The sequence below is a fragment of the Leucopleurus acutus genome, assembly GCF_964270905.1.
Source record: "Leucopleurus acutus genome assembly, chromosome: 17".
Taxonomy (NCBI): domain Eukaryota; kingdom Metazoa; phylum Chordata; class Mammalia; order Artiodactyla; family Delphinidae; genus Leucopleurus; species Leucopleurus acutus.
In genome coordinates, this window is record NC_139159.1 from 65197232 (window position 1) to 65215915 (window position 18684).

Sequence of the window (18684 nt, forward strand, 5' to 3'; positions counted from 1 at the left end):
ACACATACACACAGTCACAGGAAAAATATTGTGCAGAAAGCCACCTATATCCCTTTTTACTTTCTGCCCAGCCATTTGATCTGAAGTAAATAGGATGATTTCTTTCAAAGTATCCATCTGCTGGTCCAGAACCAAGGTAGATTCCACTTATACGTAACTTCCAAGATTTTTTTAAAAATGGATTAAACAGAAGAATTCATAAATTCACTGTGGGTTTCATTGAGATTTTTTTTTTCCCAGCAAGTTTCCCTGTTCCTGATCATATGGCGCTTGGGCTAAATTTTTGTGGCGGTCATGTCATTCACTTCTTTTTCATTGTGTCCACAAATCTAGTAAATCAATAAGATCTGAGTATTCCTTCTTCAAAATATTTCTGAAAGTTACCCCTATGTCACCATTTCTACCACTGTCACCCTAATGGAGATCCTTATCATCACACACTTTTATAATCATAACCTCACGTACACATACACACATGTATAAACATAGACACATAAACATATGTATATACAGTATATATACATTGCATACACACATATGTTAACGCATACGTATATATACATAATACACATGCACACACATATTATATGCACATATAGATACACATATATTATGTACACACATACACACATATATATATATACAATATCAAAAGACAGAAACATTGCCAAGTACAAGGAAATTAAATGCATCTTTTCAACAGGTAACAAATTTGGGGGTGGGTGAAATGTTTCAAGGCACAGACACACAAAAAAATGCAAAACTCACCGGTTGACCTCCCCACCACCTATGATTAAATTTCTCTCGCCCTCGAAGATGGAAAGTGGCATCAAATACAGGATCATACATTGAATTGCCAACAATTCCATGTGATTCTGGATATAGGCCCTTTGTGGAAAAGCAAATTTATTGTCAAAATAATCCACACATAATAGTTCTATCATAAATTTTCTTATCATAGAAGGTTTTATAACAATATTTAATTTCCAATTTTATATAAGACATATATAACCTCTATACGTGTCTGTCTTAGCAAACAGGAATATTATCTATGGACTGATTATAAGCCATCTGTGAAACTTGACATGATTATAAGAAATTTAATATTGGGATGTTTTTTAACTGTTGCATTTAATAAGATGACGATAATTTTTATTACAATAAATTACCCCTTAGAATGAAATTTACTTATGTGCCTCCAAAGTTTCTAAATACACTATTGCTTTTTCCTAGGTTTTATTTCTACTCCAAACCAAAAATAACTAAATAAATTATATTTTTTAAAGAAGAAAGCAAGGTAGAATTGGGAGTATCTGAAAATTTAAACATAGCAGCTCTGAAGTCAACATTTTTTATTTGAAAATTCGGAAAATAAAGAATAGCTCCTGTGGTATTTGAGAGGTTGAATGTATATATGCAGACAGAACTGCAGCTGAAAAAGAAAGGTTTTAAAATTGCAATGAAGTTCAGTCATCCACAGAGTTGTAAAAGGCATTTACTATAAACAACTGATACAGGTAAGATGAAAAAGAGAAAGATTTTCTTTGAACACTAAGGAACATGTTTTTTAAATCTCTCTAAGTCATTTCAGCATGAAATCAGCGCTTTGAATCTACACCACTTGAAAAAATACTTACAGTGGCCAAAGTGTATAAGTTAGGGAAAGTTTTTGTCGGGTACACGGGCCTCATGTAGGGAGAGTGAGTGCCACAAGACCCTAGAAACAGAATTCAGGTATTAGAGCAAGAGAACAACCAGGAATCACCTCATGTATGCAAATCCATTCTATAAATGAGCAAAGACATGTGCTACCTTCACTTTTGAACTTCAAATGGTAAAGTCATGTGTCCATACATCTCAAAACCGACAGCTAAGTGGCTACTGGGCAGATCATGGATTACAGATAAGAACACAGTATGAAAATGACTTACTTAGTTTTTCAATGTTAGGCATGACCTTGCTGCCTTTCTTCATGTACGATGCACGGAAACCATCCACAGAGAAGATGATTAATGGAGGGCGGACAAACCTTAAACAGTAACACATTAAGCTTTAGAAAAATTATTGTCACAGCTTTGCTTTATGCCTAGTCATTCTCAATAATTGGAACCGAGGGTTTCCAAGATGAAACTTCAGGTGAGGATATCTGTACAAGCCTGGGCTTCTAGCCACATAACATTTGTGGCAACTTAAGTGCAGAGTTAAATGACCAGGGAACGGACTGGACTCCAGATTTCCCCTAATGTACTTTCTCCACTGCTGCCTCTTGCACTGCAAACAAGGTTTTTCACAATGTAAAAAGCTGCTATATTTGCCTGGAATATTGATTCTCCCGTTTGCTACCTGAAAAACTCCTATTCATTATTTAAAATTCAGCTTAAGAGTTCCTCTTTCATAGTATTAGGTGTCATGCTTCTGAATCCCTTTAAGATATTAATTAATACCTCTTTTATCATTCATATATACATTACACTATATTATATTGCTATATTAACATGTTTACCTTCTTCCCTCGTTTCAAAGCACAGTTTGTGTCTTATTCATCTTTTATTTTGTGGACCCATAGTAGGGCTTCAACAAATATTTATCACATACAAGAAAAAAGGAAGGAAGGAAGGAAGGGAGGGAGGGAGGGAAGGAGGGAGGAAGGGATGGAGATGAAATTAATAGCAGTAGTACTCCTGTCACTAGAACTAAATACTTATACAAAAATTATTTTAAGTTTAATTACAAAATAATTTCAAAAATAATTAAAATTGTTGAAGATCTAAAAATCAATCAATAAAGAACTAGACTATCCACCTAACTAGGGCAGGACTGATGAAATAGGCCTTTTGTTATATTCTAAAGATACAGTTGTTCGATCAGACTTGAGAATGCTAAACTATGTGCAAAACTGTTTCTAATAGTTTGAAGATAATTCAGCAAGCACGGGCTTGAATTTACTTGAAGCTACATTTCTTATGAGGCATTTTAAAAAATATTTATTTATTTATTTGGCTGTGCTGGGTCTTAGTTGCGGCACGTGGGATCTTCATTGCGGCATGCGGGATCTTTTTAGTTGCGGCATGCAGAATCTTTAGTTGCAGCATGCAGGATCTAGTTCCCTGACCAGGGATCGAACCCAGGCCCCCTGCATCGGGAGCATAGAATCTTAACCACTGGACCACCAGGGAAGTCCCAAATGAGGCATATTTTAAATGACTCATTTAAAATAGAGTCACATATAAAGAACTTAGAACAATACTATATGAGTTCATTATTATCATAACTATTATAATTTTACGCTTCTACCACATAGACTGCTTTCACCTCCAAAATAACTGAACACATTTTAAACATTCAGAAACTATCGCCATCCCATTCTAAAAGTCCAAAGAAGTTCAAGTAGCTCATGAAAGTTAAAAAGGAGACAAAAATAAAAATATTTAAATTCTTGGATTTTGTGTCCCAGGCTCTGCTGCCTAAAACAAAAAGAACTCGACCAAATACATTCATGAAAACACATTTGTAGAACATTTTATTTTCTGCCAGGCATTTTAAGGGTCCATGAATTTGCAACAGTTTCCTGGAAGGCGTAATAAGTGTCTTATGCCGGTCCCACTTGAGCTGTGGGGTGTCACTCAAGTTTGGCTGTATCCCAGCAAAGCAGGGCTGTAGTGGTTTGTCAAGTTTCTGTAGCATCTGGTAGGAGTTACCATCGCAGATAATATTTTTGAGATATTCTGTAGTCCTCCCTTCAGCCACCCCACCACCACTACTGTCACCAAAAAAACAAAAAGCAAAAGCAGCACTTCAGGAAAAAACACAGGAAAACAAACCAAATCACTGCCAGAATGTTTCTTTTCTTCCTCAGCGTTATTTATATATACTTCGTAAAACTTCAGCTAAGGTGAGATACAGAGGATATTCAGTCTCTGATATGTGCAGGTGATAGGAGAAAAAACATTTTTTTAATTCCCTACTTCAAGATGTACATTCCAGCATTCGACTGGTAAATTACTCAGAAGTACTCATAAGTTTGCCTATATAAGAGGATTTCAGTTTTACATTGTTTTTAACCATTTACCCATCCATAGCCTGTGATATTTTATGAATAAATATTTAAAACTGTATAATATTCATAAAATGCACTCACCCTGCAGGACATTCTGGGGCCTTTATTTCCTCACAGTCATCATCTACCCAATGGGACTCTCCTGTAAGGAAAAATGGGTAGACTTTTTGATGAATCTAATTATAAATATCATCCAGAGCCTTGAAGTGTATAATTGCAGGACCTGTGTCCTGTTTGATACTCATTGTTTATGGGACGCCATCTAAAAAGAACTTCTGAAATAAAGCCTAGTGTCTGTTTTGGCTTACTAAACTATACCCATACATGATGGGAAAGTCTAGATTTAATAACCCCAAGTGGTGTTTATTTGAGCCTTCCGAGTCTAAATGGTTTGTAGATAAAAACACCAGTGGCGTCAGTGAACAAAATTCCATGTTTGTTTCCCTCCAGAAATAAACTGTTTGGTCATTAGACAGAGCATTTTTTCCTAGGCCACCAAACATCTCATAGCCGTAGAAAACATGGCACAACTTCCCTTTAGTTGGGGAAAAGATTTAGGCTACTCAGAGATGATAGATGGAAGATTGCAATAGAGAGGTTATTTGCCAATGGATCCGTGAATAGCCCTGGCACTTAGGAATAAAAACCAATGCTATCTTTCACTTTTATCTTCCACTGAGATCTGGAAGCATAAAGCTATGTCTTTCTTGAGTTACTCCCACCAAGAATAGAGAACAGAAAAGAGCTTAGATACAAAATGAAGCTTACTTTGGAGAAAATGAAAATTAGCAAAAAGCATTTGCTTTAAGTTCTCCTAAAACAAAAAGAAGCATATGTCTTGAACATAAGTAACATTTGTGACCAAGACTTTGGAGAAATTGCTCCCATGTAAAGAGCACTGGAGATCTCCCTGGTCAATAAGAATCTAACTACTGACAATTGTGTAAGTACCATGCTCCTTAAAATAGGGAAGCTTTGCCACACGTGTAATAACCCAGGCGTACATATGGGCCCTACAAAAGTACTGCAACTAGAATTTTAAACCAGCAAAAGCCAGCATTTCATGATTCAACGACCAGTGATACTTAGGACTTTATTTTCTCTTCTAATAGCCTTTGTGGCTTATTGGTACATTTACTAGGGAAATAAAAGGGAAAAGGAAATAAATTCTCAACGAGTTTCATGCTTTATCAACAGTTCCAATAATCATCTGGGGTAGGAAAAATTTTCAAACTCAGCATTCAAGCAGTATGTCTTGCCATAAATAAACACTATGCATATTTCAGAACTGATTTGCTTTTCCCCCAAAATATTTGAACAGAAACTCTATTTAAATGTTCCATGTCACAGCTAGGAAGAGGACTTAATTTAGACACTAAAAAATGACTTGCAAACTTTACACAAAGATCCTTGGATCCTTCCATTAACTTTAGAAGTGGGTGCGATGGTGGCTTAAAAATCCTTAAAGACAGAAACTGCATATTTTTATATGTTTGGCAGTCCATTGAGTAGTATTTATTATTGGAATAAAACCATCATATTTGACACTCAGCCACACAAAGTCAGCACACATGCATGTATGGCTTTGGGGTATAGCAGGAGCTATTGGTGTCCCATCCCCTTTAGCAGCTAGTACCCCCATCCCCATGCTGCTGCTGGTGCTTTGCCTTACAGCTTACAGCCAGTGAGTACAAAAGCCATGCCCCTTGCCTCAAAGGTAAGGACTCTGGGATTTACCTTCCAGAGCCCGCAGTAGAGCAGACCAAGGTGAGACCTCCCCTGAGGCCACATCCTTGCTTGCTTTCTCCTCTCCCACATCCCCTGCTCCCTTATACGGTTTTCTTGCAGGGCACTCTTCCAATAAATTCCATACACAGAATTCCTGTCTCAGGCTCTGCTTCTAGGAAACCTGACCTAGGACCAAGGCAGGAACTCTTTTAGAAATCTCCTCATTATTCCGGCTGTATCTAATTATGGAACTTGGGGTTATTTCCTTGTTATTTCAGATCAGTGAAATGCAGAGAAGCAAAACTAAGAACGAAGCATGAGAAATTAGGGAGGACAACTCATTCCTGCCTCCCAAGCCCATATCCAAGGTGATATAGCCACAATATCCAAGGTCTCTTCAAACATCTCCAGTTTTTATTCTTTTAGAGATCAAGCCAACCCGAGGAAACATGTACCTTTGCAAACCACTTGGTAATTAGTACAGCAGTCTCCCTTGGCCAAGCAGTCCTCTGAGCAGTGACAAGCATTGTCTTCATTTCTTACTTCTCCGCATCTGTCCTTAGTACACTCCCAGCCGCCAGCTGAAATCGGCACAACAGAACACTCACTGCTTCACACAAACCAAATAAAAGAGGCCACAATTGCTTACAACGTTTGCCAAGAAAAAGAGCTAAAATCCCACATCATTTAATCTGCTTGTGAAATTAGAGTTGGCCTGAGGCCTAGATGATATTTGGAGGGCTTACAAATAGGATGGAGTTTTAATTTTTCAAATCAGAGTACAAAGCCAAATGCCACTGGGCTCCTTTGGAAAAATGAAACCCTTAACCATTTGCCAACTGTCCTAAATGACCCAATACAATGTATAGTGTGTAAGGTTTGTGATAGAGATACCTACCATTGTAGGCATAGTTGCTATAGCTGGACTCTTATTTTCCCAAGTAGCTTTATTTAAACTTTAATCAGCTTGATTTAAATACAAATGATAGTGCAACAAGGACCTACTGTACAGCACAGGGAACTCTGCTCAAATTATGTGACAACCTAAATGGGAAAAGAATTTGAAAAAGAATAGATACATGCATATGTATAGTTGAATCACTTTGCTGTATACCTGAAACAAACACAATATTGTAAATCAACTACACTCTAATATAAAATAAAAAGTTTAAAAAAAAATAATAGTGCAACTAAATGGCCCCTTCCTGCTATAAGATGCACTTGGGGGTTAAAGTCCTAAACAGATATGAAGAGTACAAAGGTATACTAAAAACGTTCACAGCTCTAAGCATTGACCAAACTGTGGCCCTACCCACAATCAGAGGTCAGAGCCCTTTTTTCAAGGAGGTCAATCGCTAGGTTACAGATTTCTATCTGAGCATACTTGATTGGGAGCTCACACTCAACTCTACCAAGAAAATATCTTCAGAAAAGTAATATTTTTATTTTAAAGAGTGTGCTGCACTTTTTGTGTGACTTTTCATCTGCTAGACTGTAAGCTCCTGGAAGGAAAAATCACATCTCTCCTTTCACCACTATATCCCCAGTACCTGAGTCTATCTACCTGGCACACGCCAGGTAGTCCATGAACACTTATTCAATCTAATTGAGAATTACCATGAAAATAAAATATGACTCTTTAAATTTGGGGTTGCTGTATTGAGAAACTTCAGAGTTAATTCATTTATTCAATAAATACATCTACTATATTTTCCGTGTTCTAGGTGCTGGGGAGGTAGTGAAGAACAAGGTCTTGTCTTCATGGAGCTTCCATTCCAATTGGGAAATACAGACCATAAGCAAGTAAACTAGTCAATGAGATCATTTCAGCATGTGCTAAGTGCTGTGAAGGAAATAACAGGATGGCATGGATAGTGAGTGACAGGGGTGGGCCCGGTCTACTTGACATAGAATGGTCAAGAAACGCTTCTTTGAGCTAAAGGACACTTCAGGTCTTCACCTCTTAAAACATGTCATAAGTGGAAAGCAATGATTTTAGAAAGCAGTGCTGACTGACATCTGTACACTAATATGTATAAAATAGATAACTAATAAGAACCTGCTGGGGCTTCCCTGGTGGCGCAGTGGTTGAGAGTCCGCCTGCCGATGCAGGGGACGCGGGTTCGTGCCCCAGTCCGGGAAGATCCCACATGCCGCAGAGCGGCTGGGCCTGTGAGCCACGGCCGCTGAGCCTGCGCGTCCGGAGCCTGTGCTCCGCAACGGGAGAGGCCACAGCAGTGAGAGTCCCGTGTACCGTAAAAAAAAAAAAAAAAAGAACCTGCTGTATAAAAAATAAATTAAATTAAATTTAAAAAAAGAAAAGAAAGCAGTGCTGCTCCTTAATAATATTCTACCTAGAGATACTACAGCTATGTGAATAAATGGATAAGGGGATAACAGCTGCCATACTAGAAAACAATGCAACTACTGTCTAGTTTCCATTCTTTTAGAATTACCTTTGCATCCTGATTCCATTCTCTGATTTTTTTTTAATATCCCCTATTTCCACTGTCTTCTCTTTCCAACCAGAATGAATGCTTGGAATTCTCTTGCCCAGGGTATGCTATTCCCAATGGTTAGCAATTTTCCAAGGTTACTTTGACTGATAGAGGTCATGCGAGTCCTTTTCCTCAATTCAGAGATAACTCTATCAACCAGTATTCCTCTCCTAGCTTATTCCTCCCTAGTTCCATAAGAAAATCCCTTTGCTCACAAAACAGCATCACTATTAACAAGCTAGGTTTATTGAGAAATTACTAACTTTGTATAAGAATGAAATTTTTAAAAATTCAGTGAACTACAAGTAAGGTATGATTCAGTCAGCTGTATAATTTTCAAAGCAAATATGGGAATAAACACAAAAAACGTTGAACTTTATTGGATAACAAGAAAGTTACCTATCAGAAAAATATTATTTAAAATGAGAACATGCTGAAAATGGAGTGCTGAAAAGCTCTTGTGCCCTTTGAGAGAAATATCAACTTTGAGAAGTGTAATTCTGTAATATAAATTTTAAAAATGCATATACGCTTTGATCCCCAAATCTCATTCCTCAGAATTTATCTCAAGGAAAATAGGCAAAAATATGAATATGTATGAAAAATATTCATTGATACATTGTTCATAATAGCAAAAATTACCGAAACATAAATGCTGATCAGTTACTCAATGAAGTAGCTGCATCTGTCCAATAGAATACAATGTAGGCATTCAAAAGGGGGATGTGTATAAAGGTACACAAATACAGATACACCTCACACAGGCATAAATACACACATGTATAAATGTGTACACACATTCTAAACACACACCCAGTCTCAGAGTTTACATTGAAACATTGATTGTGCTTATCTCTAGAGAGTGCCGTGTCAGCATAGTAGAATCTCAGAGATTTCTGTTTGCTCCTTCAACCTTTTGCTATTATTTTATATTTTATTCTTCCACATTTGGCCTTGTTCATTTCCACAGGGAAATGAACTACTTTAAAGTGCTATTATAACCCATATTTATTAAACTTGGGAAGAAAGGCATGAGCTACATTCAGAGAGAGCTAATCTAAAGGCAGGAGATCCATTAAACTTTGCAAGGAGCTCCAAGATCAGGAATCTGGAGGGTTGAGATGACGTGTCAGGGACAAGATACTCAAGGTAGAGAGGAAACACACAACATTAGTTAGTTCCTCAGTGCCAAGCAAATACAGACCGCTGGTTTGAAATAACACTTTAGAGCCAAAAACTCTCCTGGAACATCTGTTCCATCCATATATTCAGGTTACAAGCTTCTCAGCATTTAAGTTTACAAACCCACAACTAAGGAAGCTGGGAGAAGTTCCAAAGGAAAGTAACCCAAAAAATGGCCAAATGTTTGGGAAATGTATTATGCAAAATAACAGCCTAATAAAATTCTTCTTATCTGGGGCAGAAAACAAACAAATCAGAACTAGTAAGGGGGTTGACATAGGTTTTCATGTAAATCAGCGGCTATTTCTTTAGTAAAGGAGAGTAATGTCTCTGTTTCTCATGATGTCATTAGAAAACTCAGACTAATGTTAATGATAATATAAGTCAGATTTTTGAAAGAATCATCTAACCATAAATGTCTGCAAACAGGTAATAATTTATCAAGAGAGCTGTAGAATCATTGTATCTAATGGTGTTAAGAGCAGGGTTGCTCATCACCTTTCCCAGAAAGTTTGAATGTGATGTTGCCCAGAGGCATGATGGATAGCCTACAAGGTATCTCAAAAGTCCCCTCTAAAGTGTTAGGCTTTGGAAACAGAGCAGGTAGAATGGCAGGAGTCTCCAAAGTGCTTCTTCTCAACTCATGTACATTCACTCAGAGGCCTGTATATTCTACTGGCTCTTCCAATAGGGAAGAAATGTAAAGAAAGGTCAGGAACCTGTAGAGGAAGATCTGAGAGCTGCCTTGAGCACGCGACCCCAAGTAGAATTCCATAACAATTTTCTACCTGCACTGAGAACAGGGAATGACATCAAAGTAGTATAGTAGTAGACTATAAGATGAAATAAAACAAACGTTAGAAACTGGGCAGGCAAACAAAAAAATTAAAGTTGAAACAACAACAAAAAAACCCCAACACTTTAAGAATGTGCACAGTTTCAGCCCAGGTATCCTAGCAGTGAATGAGGGAATTGACAGCAAGAGACAGAAATGATAAAGATGAAAAAAAAAAGGCTGGCCTCAAATACTTCCAAAACTAGCAAATAATGACTGCAGCTGCAAAGAACCATCGTTGGGTGGGTGTTATGTGGACACAACAGTCACACAGGGTGTGCTCATAATAAAACTGATAATCATTCAAGAAACAAAACTAAAACTCACGGTTTGGTTTGGCCAAAGCAGAATGGCAATGGCAGGTTGTACAACAGCAGGGGGTCTTAAGCCATCTAATCAAGGCTAGAGAAGACTCAAAAGTTACACACCTGTCTTCAAACAAAGCTCATCAAAGTCATGGCAGCAACTGCTGTAGCTCTTACACAGGTTGTCACACCGACAATCAGGGGGTCCAACCTCTTGAAGTTCAAAGCATCTGCCCTTGCAAGATCCAGAGGTGTTGGTCCAGGGGGAGTCTGATAGCACTACAAGATACAAGAGACAAAGGCAATGGGATTAGGGAATGGGTTATGTTGCTATGGAGGGGTGACCCTGTGTAGCAATACAATGTGGTGATGCAGTCAGACTCTGGCTGAGCAGCCGGATCCATCACATGCCGTCTATGTACCTTCAGCAGGTTCCTTGTTCCAGTTTCTTCATCTGTAGAGTGGAGGATTAATAGAAGCAACTCGAGGTTACAATGAGAATTAAATGAAACAAACCATGCAAAACACTGAGCAGGGTGTCAGCCATGTAGAAAGTAACAAATGTTGGCTATTGGCTTTACTACTGTTTACAATGATTATTACCACAAAACTACTGTTTACAATGATTATTACCACAAACATGAGGGTTAGTTTCTCTGTGGATGCTGTGATGCCAACAGAGAACAGAACTTTGAAGTATATACTCAGAAAGAAGAGTTCGTTCCCCTATTCAAATATCCATAGCTTTTGTAAGGAAAATTGAGCCTAAATGTTCTGAGAACAGTCTGAACAGATGGGATTGGAATAGAAGACTCTTAAGATCTCTTCCAGCCATAAAATCTACACCTATAACTAGGGTTACACAAACACAAACTCTACAATCTCAGCTTTTCAAACATAAATCCTCCTACATTATCTTCATATGATATGATTGTATATCTAGAAATCTCAAGAACCGACTAAAACTTTTAGGAAAAAATAATTCAATGAGATAAAAATTCCACAAATTTGTAAAATACAGGCAATATAAGTTCAAAAATTAAATGGAAGTTCCATTCATCGTAGTACCTAAAAGGTAAAATATCTAGGTATAAATTTAATAGGATGTTTAGAACCTACATGAAGAACACAGTAAAACTCTACAAAAAAATATATTTTAAAAGATTTAATTAAGTGGTAAAACATACCATCTTGGAGGTAAAAATATCAATATTACAAAAATGTCGGGAATTCCCTGGTGGTCCAGTGGTTAGGACTCTGTGCTTTCACTGCTGAGGACCCAGGTTCAATTCCTGGTCAGGGAACTAAGATCCCAGAAGCCATGGCACAGCCGAAAAAAACAAAAACAAAACAACAACAAAATGTCAGTTCTTCCTAAATAAACTTAAAGATTCAATGCAATCACAATAAAAATACAAAAAGGAATTCTTGAAACTTGAGAGGATATTAAATGCTTATCAAAAATAAATATATGAAAACAAAAAACACTGAAAACAAAGTAAAATATATTCTGAAGTTAAATAATTAAAACAGATTGGTTATAGAAAATAAGTAGATCAGTGCTGGGCATGAGGATGAGAAATAGGACCAAATATAAGAGAAGTGATTTTATAATGAAAATAACATTTTAAATCAGAGAAAGAAAGAAGGATTAATCAAGAAGTGAAAAAAAGATTTATCAGTAAGTAGTGCTGGGCTGACTGGAAAAATTAATCTGGATCCTCATCCTAACTAACAAAATAATTAATTTCTGACGAATGGAAAGTATAAGCAGTATCATACCTGTTGCTAAGAATGAAAATTTTTATTAAAAATTTTATACAATTTGGAAGTATCTATCAGCACTATTAAATACATATGAATCTTTCACCCAGAAATTCCACTACTAGGAATTTTTCTCTCACATATATTTGCAAAAGTTTGCCAAGATACACGTACAAGAAAGAATCACTATCTCCATAAATGGAATATTGCCCAGCCCTTAAAAAGAACGAGTCAGATCTGCATAGGCTAATATGGAAAGATCTACAAAATTGATAAACACATTATTTTAACCAGCAAAGTACAGAAAACTGTTATAGTAGTAAATAGTACATATAATTGATATATTTTGTGTTAAAAATAGAGCCAAAGCAATAAGGATAAAGATAAATATAAAATAAAAACAGAGGCCAGAGCTCGAGATGAGACAGAGGGTGAGAACAGAGGCATTGAGACACGGTGCCAGTATGAATAACCATTTTATTTTCACTGTAAGAAACTCCTTACAGGAATTACCTTTGGGGAAAATGAGAAAGAGAGAAGCAAGGAGACTTCTTACTTTTCTGCAGTTTGAAACGTCTAACATTTTACAAATGTCCTTTTGGGGTTTTGCTTGCTTACTTCTCTCTCTTGTGTATATATGTATACATGCATGTGAACATATGTGTATAAAGTATATGTTATATAATATTGATATACAAATATCCTAACAAATGTTATTTAAAACATGATATTTGTCATTTTATTTCCTTATTTACATTTACAAATTTTTCATTTTTTTATGATTAGTATTCATTACTTATAAAATCAAAACACCAGAGGCAGGGAGAGAACAGATGTTAAATGACATTTCTAGGTTCACCGAAGCCATTTATCTGAACATCCTGTTCATCCCTTAGTTCTTTGTCCTCTTTAAAGTCAGAGTCACCCAATCCTCACCCATATGGCATTAGATCAGTTCAACTAAAGCAAACAGATTCACTAGACCGTGAGATGTGAAACGCTTTTACATGGTTCATTCTGGGATCTTGAAATACATACAAAGCACACCCGTTCGGTTTAAGAAATAACGTCAGGTTTCCAATGCAATGCCTTACCTCTGGTTCCTAAATGACATTTTTCTATTGACTTTGGCCAACCAATCAACAGTGCATGCTGGACCCTAAGAAACTATGAGGGGAGGAGGGTTGAGAAATAGAAAAAGGAAAAATAGAGAAATCCTATAGTAGAGATAAGAAAAAAGATAAAGATAAGAAAAATGCTTATAATTGAATTTTTCCTTTTTTAAGGGTACTGCTTAGACAGAATCATTCCAACAGCCATCTAATAAATTCGAAGTAGTATTCATGCCTATGAGCTGCATACATAAATATGCTTGGCTACACTTATAGCTGAGATAATCAGAAGAGATCCAAAGGCACATTGTTTGTAGTTGTTTACTTGTCCTGGCTCCTCTTCTTCATAGCATCCCAGCCTGCATGTGAAATTTTCCTCCATTCATGCCCTTTGCTTTCCCCTCATCATAATCTCTTTCTTCTTTCTTTCTTTCCTTTCAAAATATCTGTACAAAATTTTAGCCATTTTAAACCTTTCTTCATCCATTCTATCAACGTGATTTTTACTCTTTTCTTACAAAGTTGGTTATTCTCTAAGTTTATCCCTTACTTTGTCTTTGAAAATAATTGAATTTCCCTCAATAGCTTGCCCCTATCAATTATAATCTTCCTTGCCAACCCTTAAACTGAAGACAGCTTTGTTAAGAAAGATTTGCCCTTACACTCATAATGCAAAGATACATCTCATAAAAGTACTCAAGATTGGGTTACCAACAGCTTTCAGATGAGAGCAAATTCCTGGGCCTATGTGGATTAGGGATACATATGACAAAACTCATTCTTGGCTGACTTGGATTCAGCTGACAATGGCAGGAAGAGAAATAGGAAGATAAACAATTGAGCCGTATACTTCTTCAAGTCCGATGAGCCCAAGAACTGAACTGCCGCAACTTTTCTAAGAAAATAAAGGGATAGAGTAGAACAAAGTTTTCTTTGCCTTTCCAGGGCCTATTCCATCCCTGCCATCTTCTTTCATAACAAGTTCTAGCGCTGCTTCTTTCTGTAGTTCTGTAATTCTTCCCCATGTGCTGGCTTTTTCATTTCATGCCGAGGTCCCATGTCTTTCTCCCCACACCAGGCTAAGCACAGATTTTAGGACTTCTCTTTTTATTATACCTGATTGAATGATCAAACATTCAATCAAACAATCAAAGATTCTCTGACTTACTTTGCTTGAAGTCTAAAATCTGTAAAGCCTTCCTTTTCCAGACCTAATAAGCTCAGAACTAACAAGAAAGATAAAGACAAAATGAAACAAACAAACAAACAAAAAACTTGAAAACGATCAAGTCAGAAATCTGTGCTAGGTGCAATGGGGGTTTGAAATTTTGTATGAGACATTTGCCAATTTAATAACATACTTAAATGGTGTTATTTTACTTCAAAGAAACTAGTCTGTTCCAGAATCTTAAAAAATAAATGTTACAGATCTACACAGATGGAAGTTTTTTAAAAATAGGGACTTTAGGGCTTCCCTGGTGGCGCAGTGGTTGAGAGTCCGCCTGCTGATGCAGGGGACACGGGTTCGTGCCCCGGTCTGGGAGGATCCCACATGCCACGGAGCGGCTGGGCCCGTGAGCCACGGCCGCTGAGCCTGCGCGTCCGGAGCCTGTGCTCCGCAACGGGAGAGGCCACAACAGTGAGAGGCCTGTGTACCGCAAAAAAAAATAAAAATAAAAATAAATAAATAAATAAAATAAAAAATAAAAATAGGGACTTTAAATTTTTAAATATGTGTGTAATGTACATGTATGATATGCATAAAACAATGTTATACATTTCTTTTTTTTTCACAGAAGCATAATTTCATGATTTAGGGAAAAAACACCAATATAAAACCTGATTTATTTCATTCAAATTCATAATTCTGAGAGAAACAAGTGAAATTATTTTTATTTCTTTAAGTAAAACCTTATTTCTAAAACGTTCCATCTTACCGTATCGACACAGAGGTAGCATTGTGGAATTCTGGTGTCATTTATATACAGAAGAAATACTATTGATAATTTAATTAGACTATTGGAAAGAACCTAATTCATGACAAGTGTTGTGACCTAAACATTACTTCATCCTGGAGTCCCAATCATATTTCCCTTCAACTCTCTCTGCAAAATGGAAATTTTCAGATTTGGATGATGGCCAGTGAAGGAGGCTGTATTTAAGTTTGAAAACATTTAGCTCAGCATAAAGCTGGATGATTCTTCTACGTTTTGTCTGGTCCTGCATTCAGAGTTTGTGATATGACACCCTCTCTGTTCCTCCCATTCTCCATGGTTCCCAGCCCTAGTATTTCCTGACAGTGAGAGTAAAAGCTTGAAATGAAACAGACTGTGGTTATGTCGCCTCCTTTTCAAGAGCATTGAAACAGATCTGGTTATCCTGTGTCTTCCTACCCTGTTTGAAATATAAAATGCAAGGAAAGGAGGCAGACAACATGAACGACACTCAAGATACCACCCAACTCCAGGATTTAATACTGTCTGATGCCTCTTCTGGAGTATATGATTCGTTCTTTCTGGTCATACCTTCCTGTACTGAAGTCATTTTTTCTTTTTGTTGTTTGTTTGTTTTTCTTTTTTTTTAATTTTTATTTTATTTTTTTAAATTTAATTTAATTTAATTTTTATTTTTATAGTTGCTTTACAATGTTGTGTTAGTTTCTGCCATACAGCAAAGTGAACCAACTATATTATACATATATCCCCTCCTTTTTGTATTTCCTTCCCATTTAAGTCACCACAGAGCAGTGAGTAGAGTTCCCTGTGCTATACAGTAGGTTCTCATTAGTTATCTATTTTCTATGTAGTAGTGTATATAGGTCAATCCCAATCTCCCAGTTCATCCCGCCTACTCCTTCCCCGCCCTGGTGTCCATACATTTTGACCTCATCCCTTAGAAAGCAGCACTTACATACCGGCCTACATGTCTGTATCTCTGCTTCCTAAATACATCACTTTCTATAAATACCTATTACTTAGGCATCACTATTCTCTCCTCTTCACAGCTTCTGAACCAGATTTCATAGACAATTTTTTTAATAAATAGGTCCACCTGGGAAGTTTTCAAACACCTGTACTTTCAATAAACTACAAGAAAACAGATTTCTAGATGACTTGAATGAAATTTAAGACTTTAATTTCACTTATAAACCACTCAAATAGCATTTATGAGAGTAGTCAGTAGTGTAAGTCTGAACGATCTACAAATCTGCTACCAAACAATGAAACATCATTTTATATAGCAGGTATTGTCAACTTGATAGGGTAAAAATTTAGACACTGACCTTCAAACAAAATTGGAGGTAAATTAAGTGTATCATCATATACTTAACACTTTATATTCTCATCAGTCTTAGCATGGCATTTTGTTTTAAAAAATCTTTTCGGATAAAGAGGCAACATTACCCCCATTTTCCTGGTTGGAAGAGCAGAGCTCTAGGCCTAACTTGAGTTAGCAAAGGCCTAGCTGCAATTTCAGATCATCTGGCTATAACTACAATGCCATTTTCATTAACAAAGGATTTTTCAAATTATGTACATAAGCTCTGAATTTTAGATGTTCTTTTTAAGACATGATCTTGGAAGATATATTCTATTTGAACTCTATTGAAGATGGAGATTTCTGGTTAATGCAACAAGATAGAAGATTCCGTATCATTTTTAAGATAAATGAAAAACCACTGCACCAAAGCACCAATTAAAAATGAACTGAAAAATCCATGCCCTCCTTAAATTCTAATTCAAATTATTTCATTCCATTGACTTAAACTCCCTCTGATTTCTACACTAGATTTAACATAAAATCCCATGACGTGATAGTCCCCTTAATTTTCCTTGCAGAGTAATGACTGATATATCTGTCAGCTTTGCAGTTCCTACATGCTGCCACCCTATCATTTAAGTGACTTTTCATTGTAGAATGAGGACTGAGCTTTCCAGTCCGTATTAGCCAGTTATTCACAAGCTTATAAATTTCCCTTTGTCTTTCAAGTATTAACTTGCTTCTCTCAGAGGATATCCCATTTCCACCTGGAGACTGGAAGAGTACATATCACCAACTTCAGTGAAATAGACTCCACCACCACAACACAAACATACACATATATGCACATTACATGAGTGTGCACACACTTGTATACACATAAATTCGCTTGCAATTTTAAAGGTAAATCAAGCTGGCTACATCAGATGTATGCAACAAGGATGTCAAACTGAATTGCACATATTCTTTACATTCTCTTTGAAAAGTTATTCCAGCCATCTCATTTACCTGATGGCCCGTTACATTTACCCAACAGAATTATAATTACCTCTGCTCATTTCATATCTTCTAATAAATCTATAGATCTTCTATGATCTGGTAGAGGAAATCCTATTCTACCATGATTTCCAATAGATCCCAACATCCTAACAAAAAATCCAGCTAACAAGTGTGCTGGTTAATTAATTATAACAGTTTGCACTGCCACAGCCTTGAAACTTAACACCTCAGTCTGTAGTACGGCAGCAAGGGTGTGCATGAATATAGAACATTCTCAGCTACAGTTGAGGATTCTGAGGACCTACATTTGCTCAACAAAAAACTGAACGCTTGTGAATGAGAGGTCTTGCTCCGGTCAGTCTGAAGCTGGCCGTATGTCAATACCCTTTATGTTCCTTCTATTTGGTGGAAAGATCTCGAAGCATCTAGCTTCCCAGGATTTCTCTGGAACATGAAAGCATTGTTGAAAATAAGCGTAGCAGCCTTTCCTCCTAGTACCTTGTTCTAATACATAAGTAATCGTTCACCCAGTGTTTTCCGATGTGTAGGCTTTGCTGACAGAATAACCAACTATATGTGTCATTTCAGGCACATATAACATTTAAAAAGATGAAAATGCTTAAATTCTCTGCACTATGCTCTCACTCAGTTTCCAAAGTACATCTTGGTCTTTATTCAGGAGAAATCATCCACAGTGCCTAGACAGCCGGTAAGCTATATCAACAGAAAATTTAAAATAAAAAGTGTCAGGTACACCAAAATCCCAAAACTCAGACTTAAATGGCATTGTGTCCCAAGACTAATACTTCTTAGCCATAGAATTTTCACTAATAAATTTTTTTAGAAGATACCATAAAGACTGAAAATAATCAATGATTTAATTAAATAATTCAAGAAGCAAATATTTTGTAGTATGTTTAAGATCACTTCAATTTATAGATGA

The 18684-nt window shown here is 36.7% G+C and overlaps 1 protein-coding gene across 1 annotated transcript in view; it reads right to left on the reverse strand.

Annotated features, from left to right (window-relative positions):
- Positions 1-18684, reverse strand: part of ENPP2 (ectonucleotide pyrophosphatase/phosphodiesterase 2) — a gene marked incomplete at its 5' end in the record, with an annotated part of 107555 nt that overhangs the window by 54603 nt on the left and 34268 nt on the right. Inside the window, 6 exon segments of the mRNA XM_082858568.1 lie at positions 769-888; positions 1638-1717; positions 1932-2029; positions 4139-4199; positions 6241-6366; positions 10729-10884. Of these exon segments, the coding sequence (XP_082714694.1) occupies positions 769-888; positions 1638-1717; positions 1932-2029; positions 4139-4199; positions 6241-6366; positions 10729-10884 (641 nt within the window).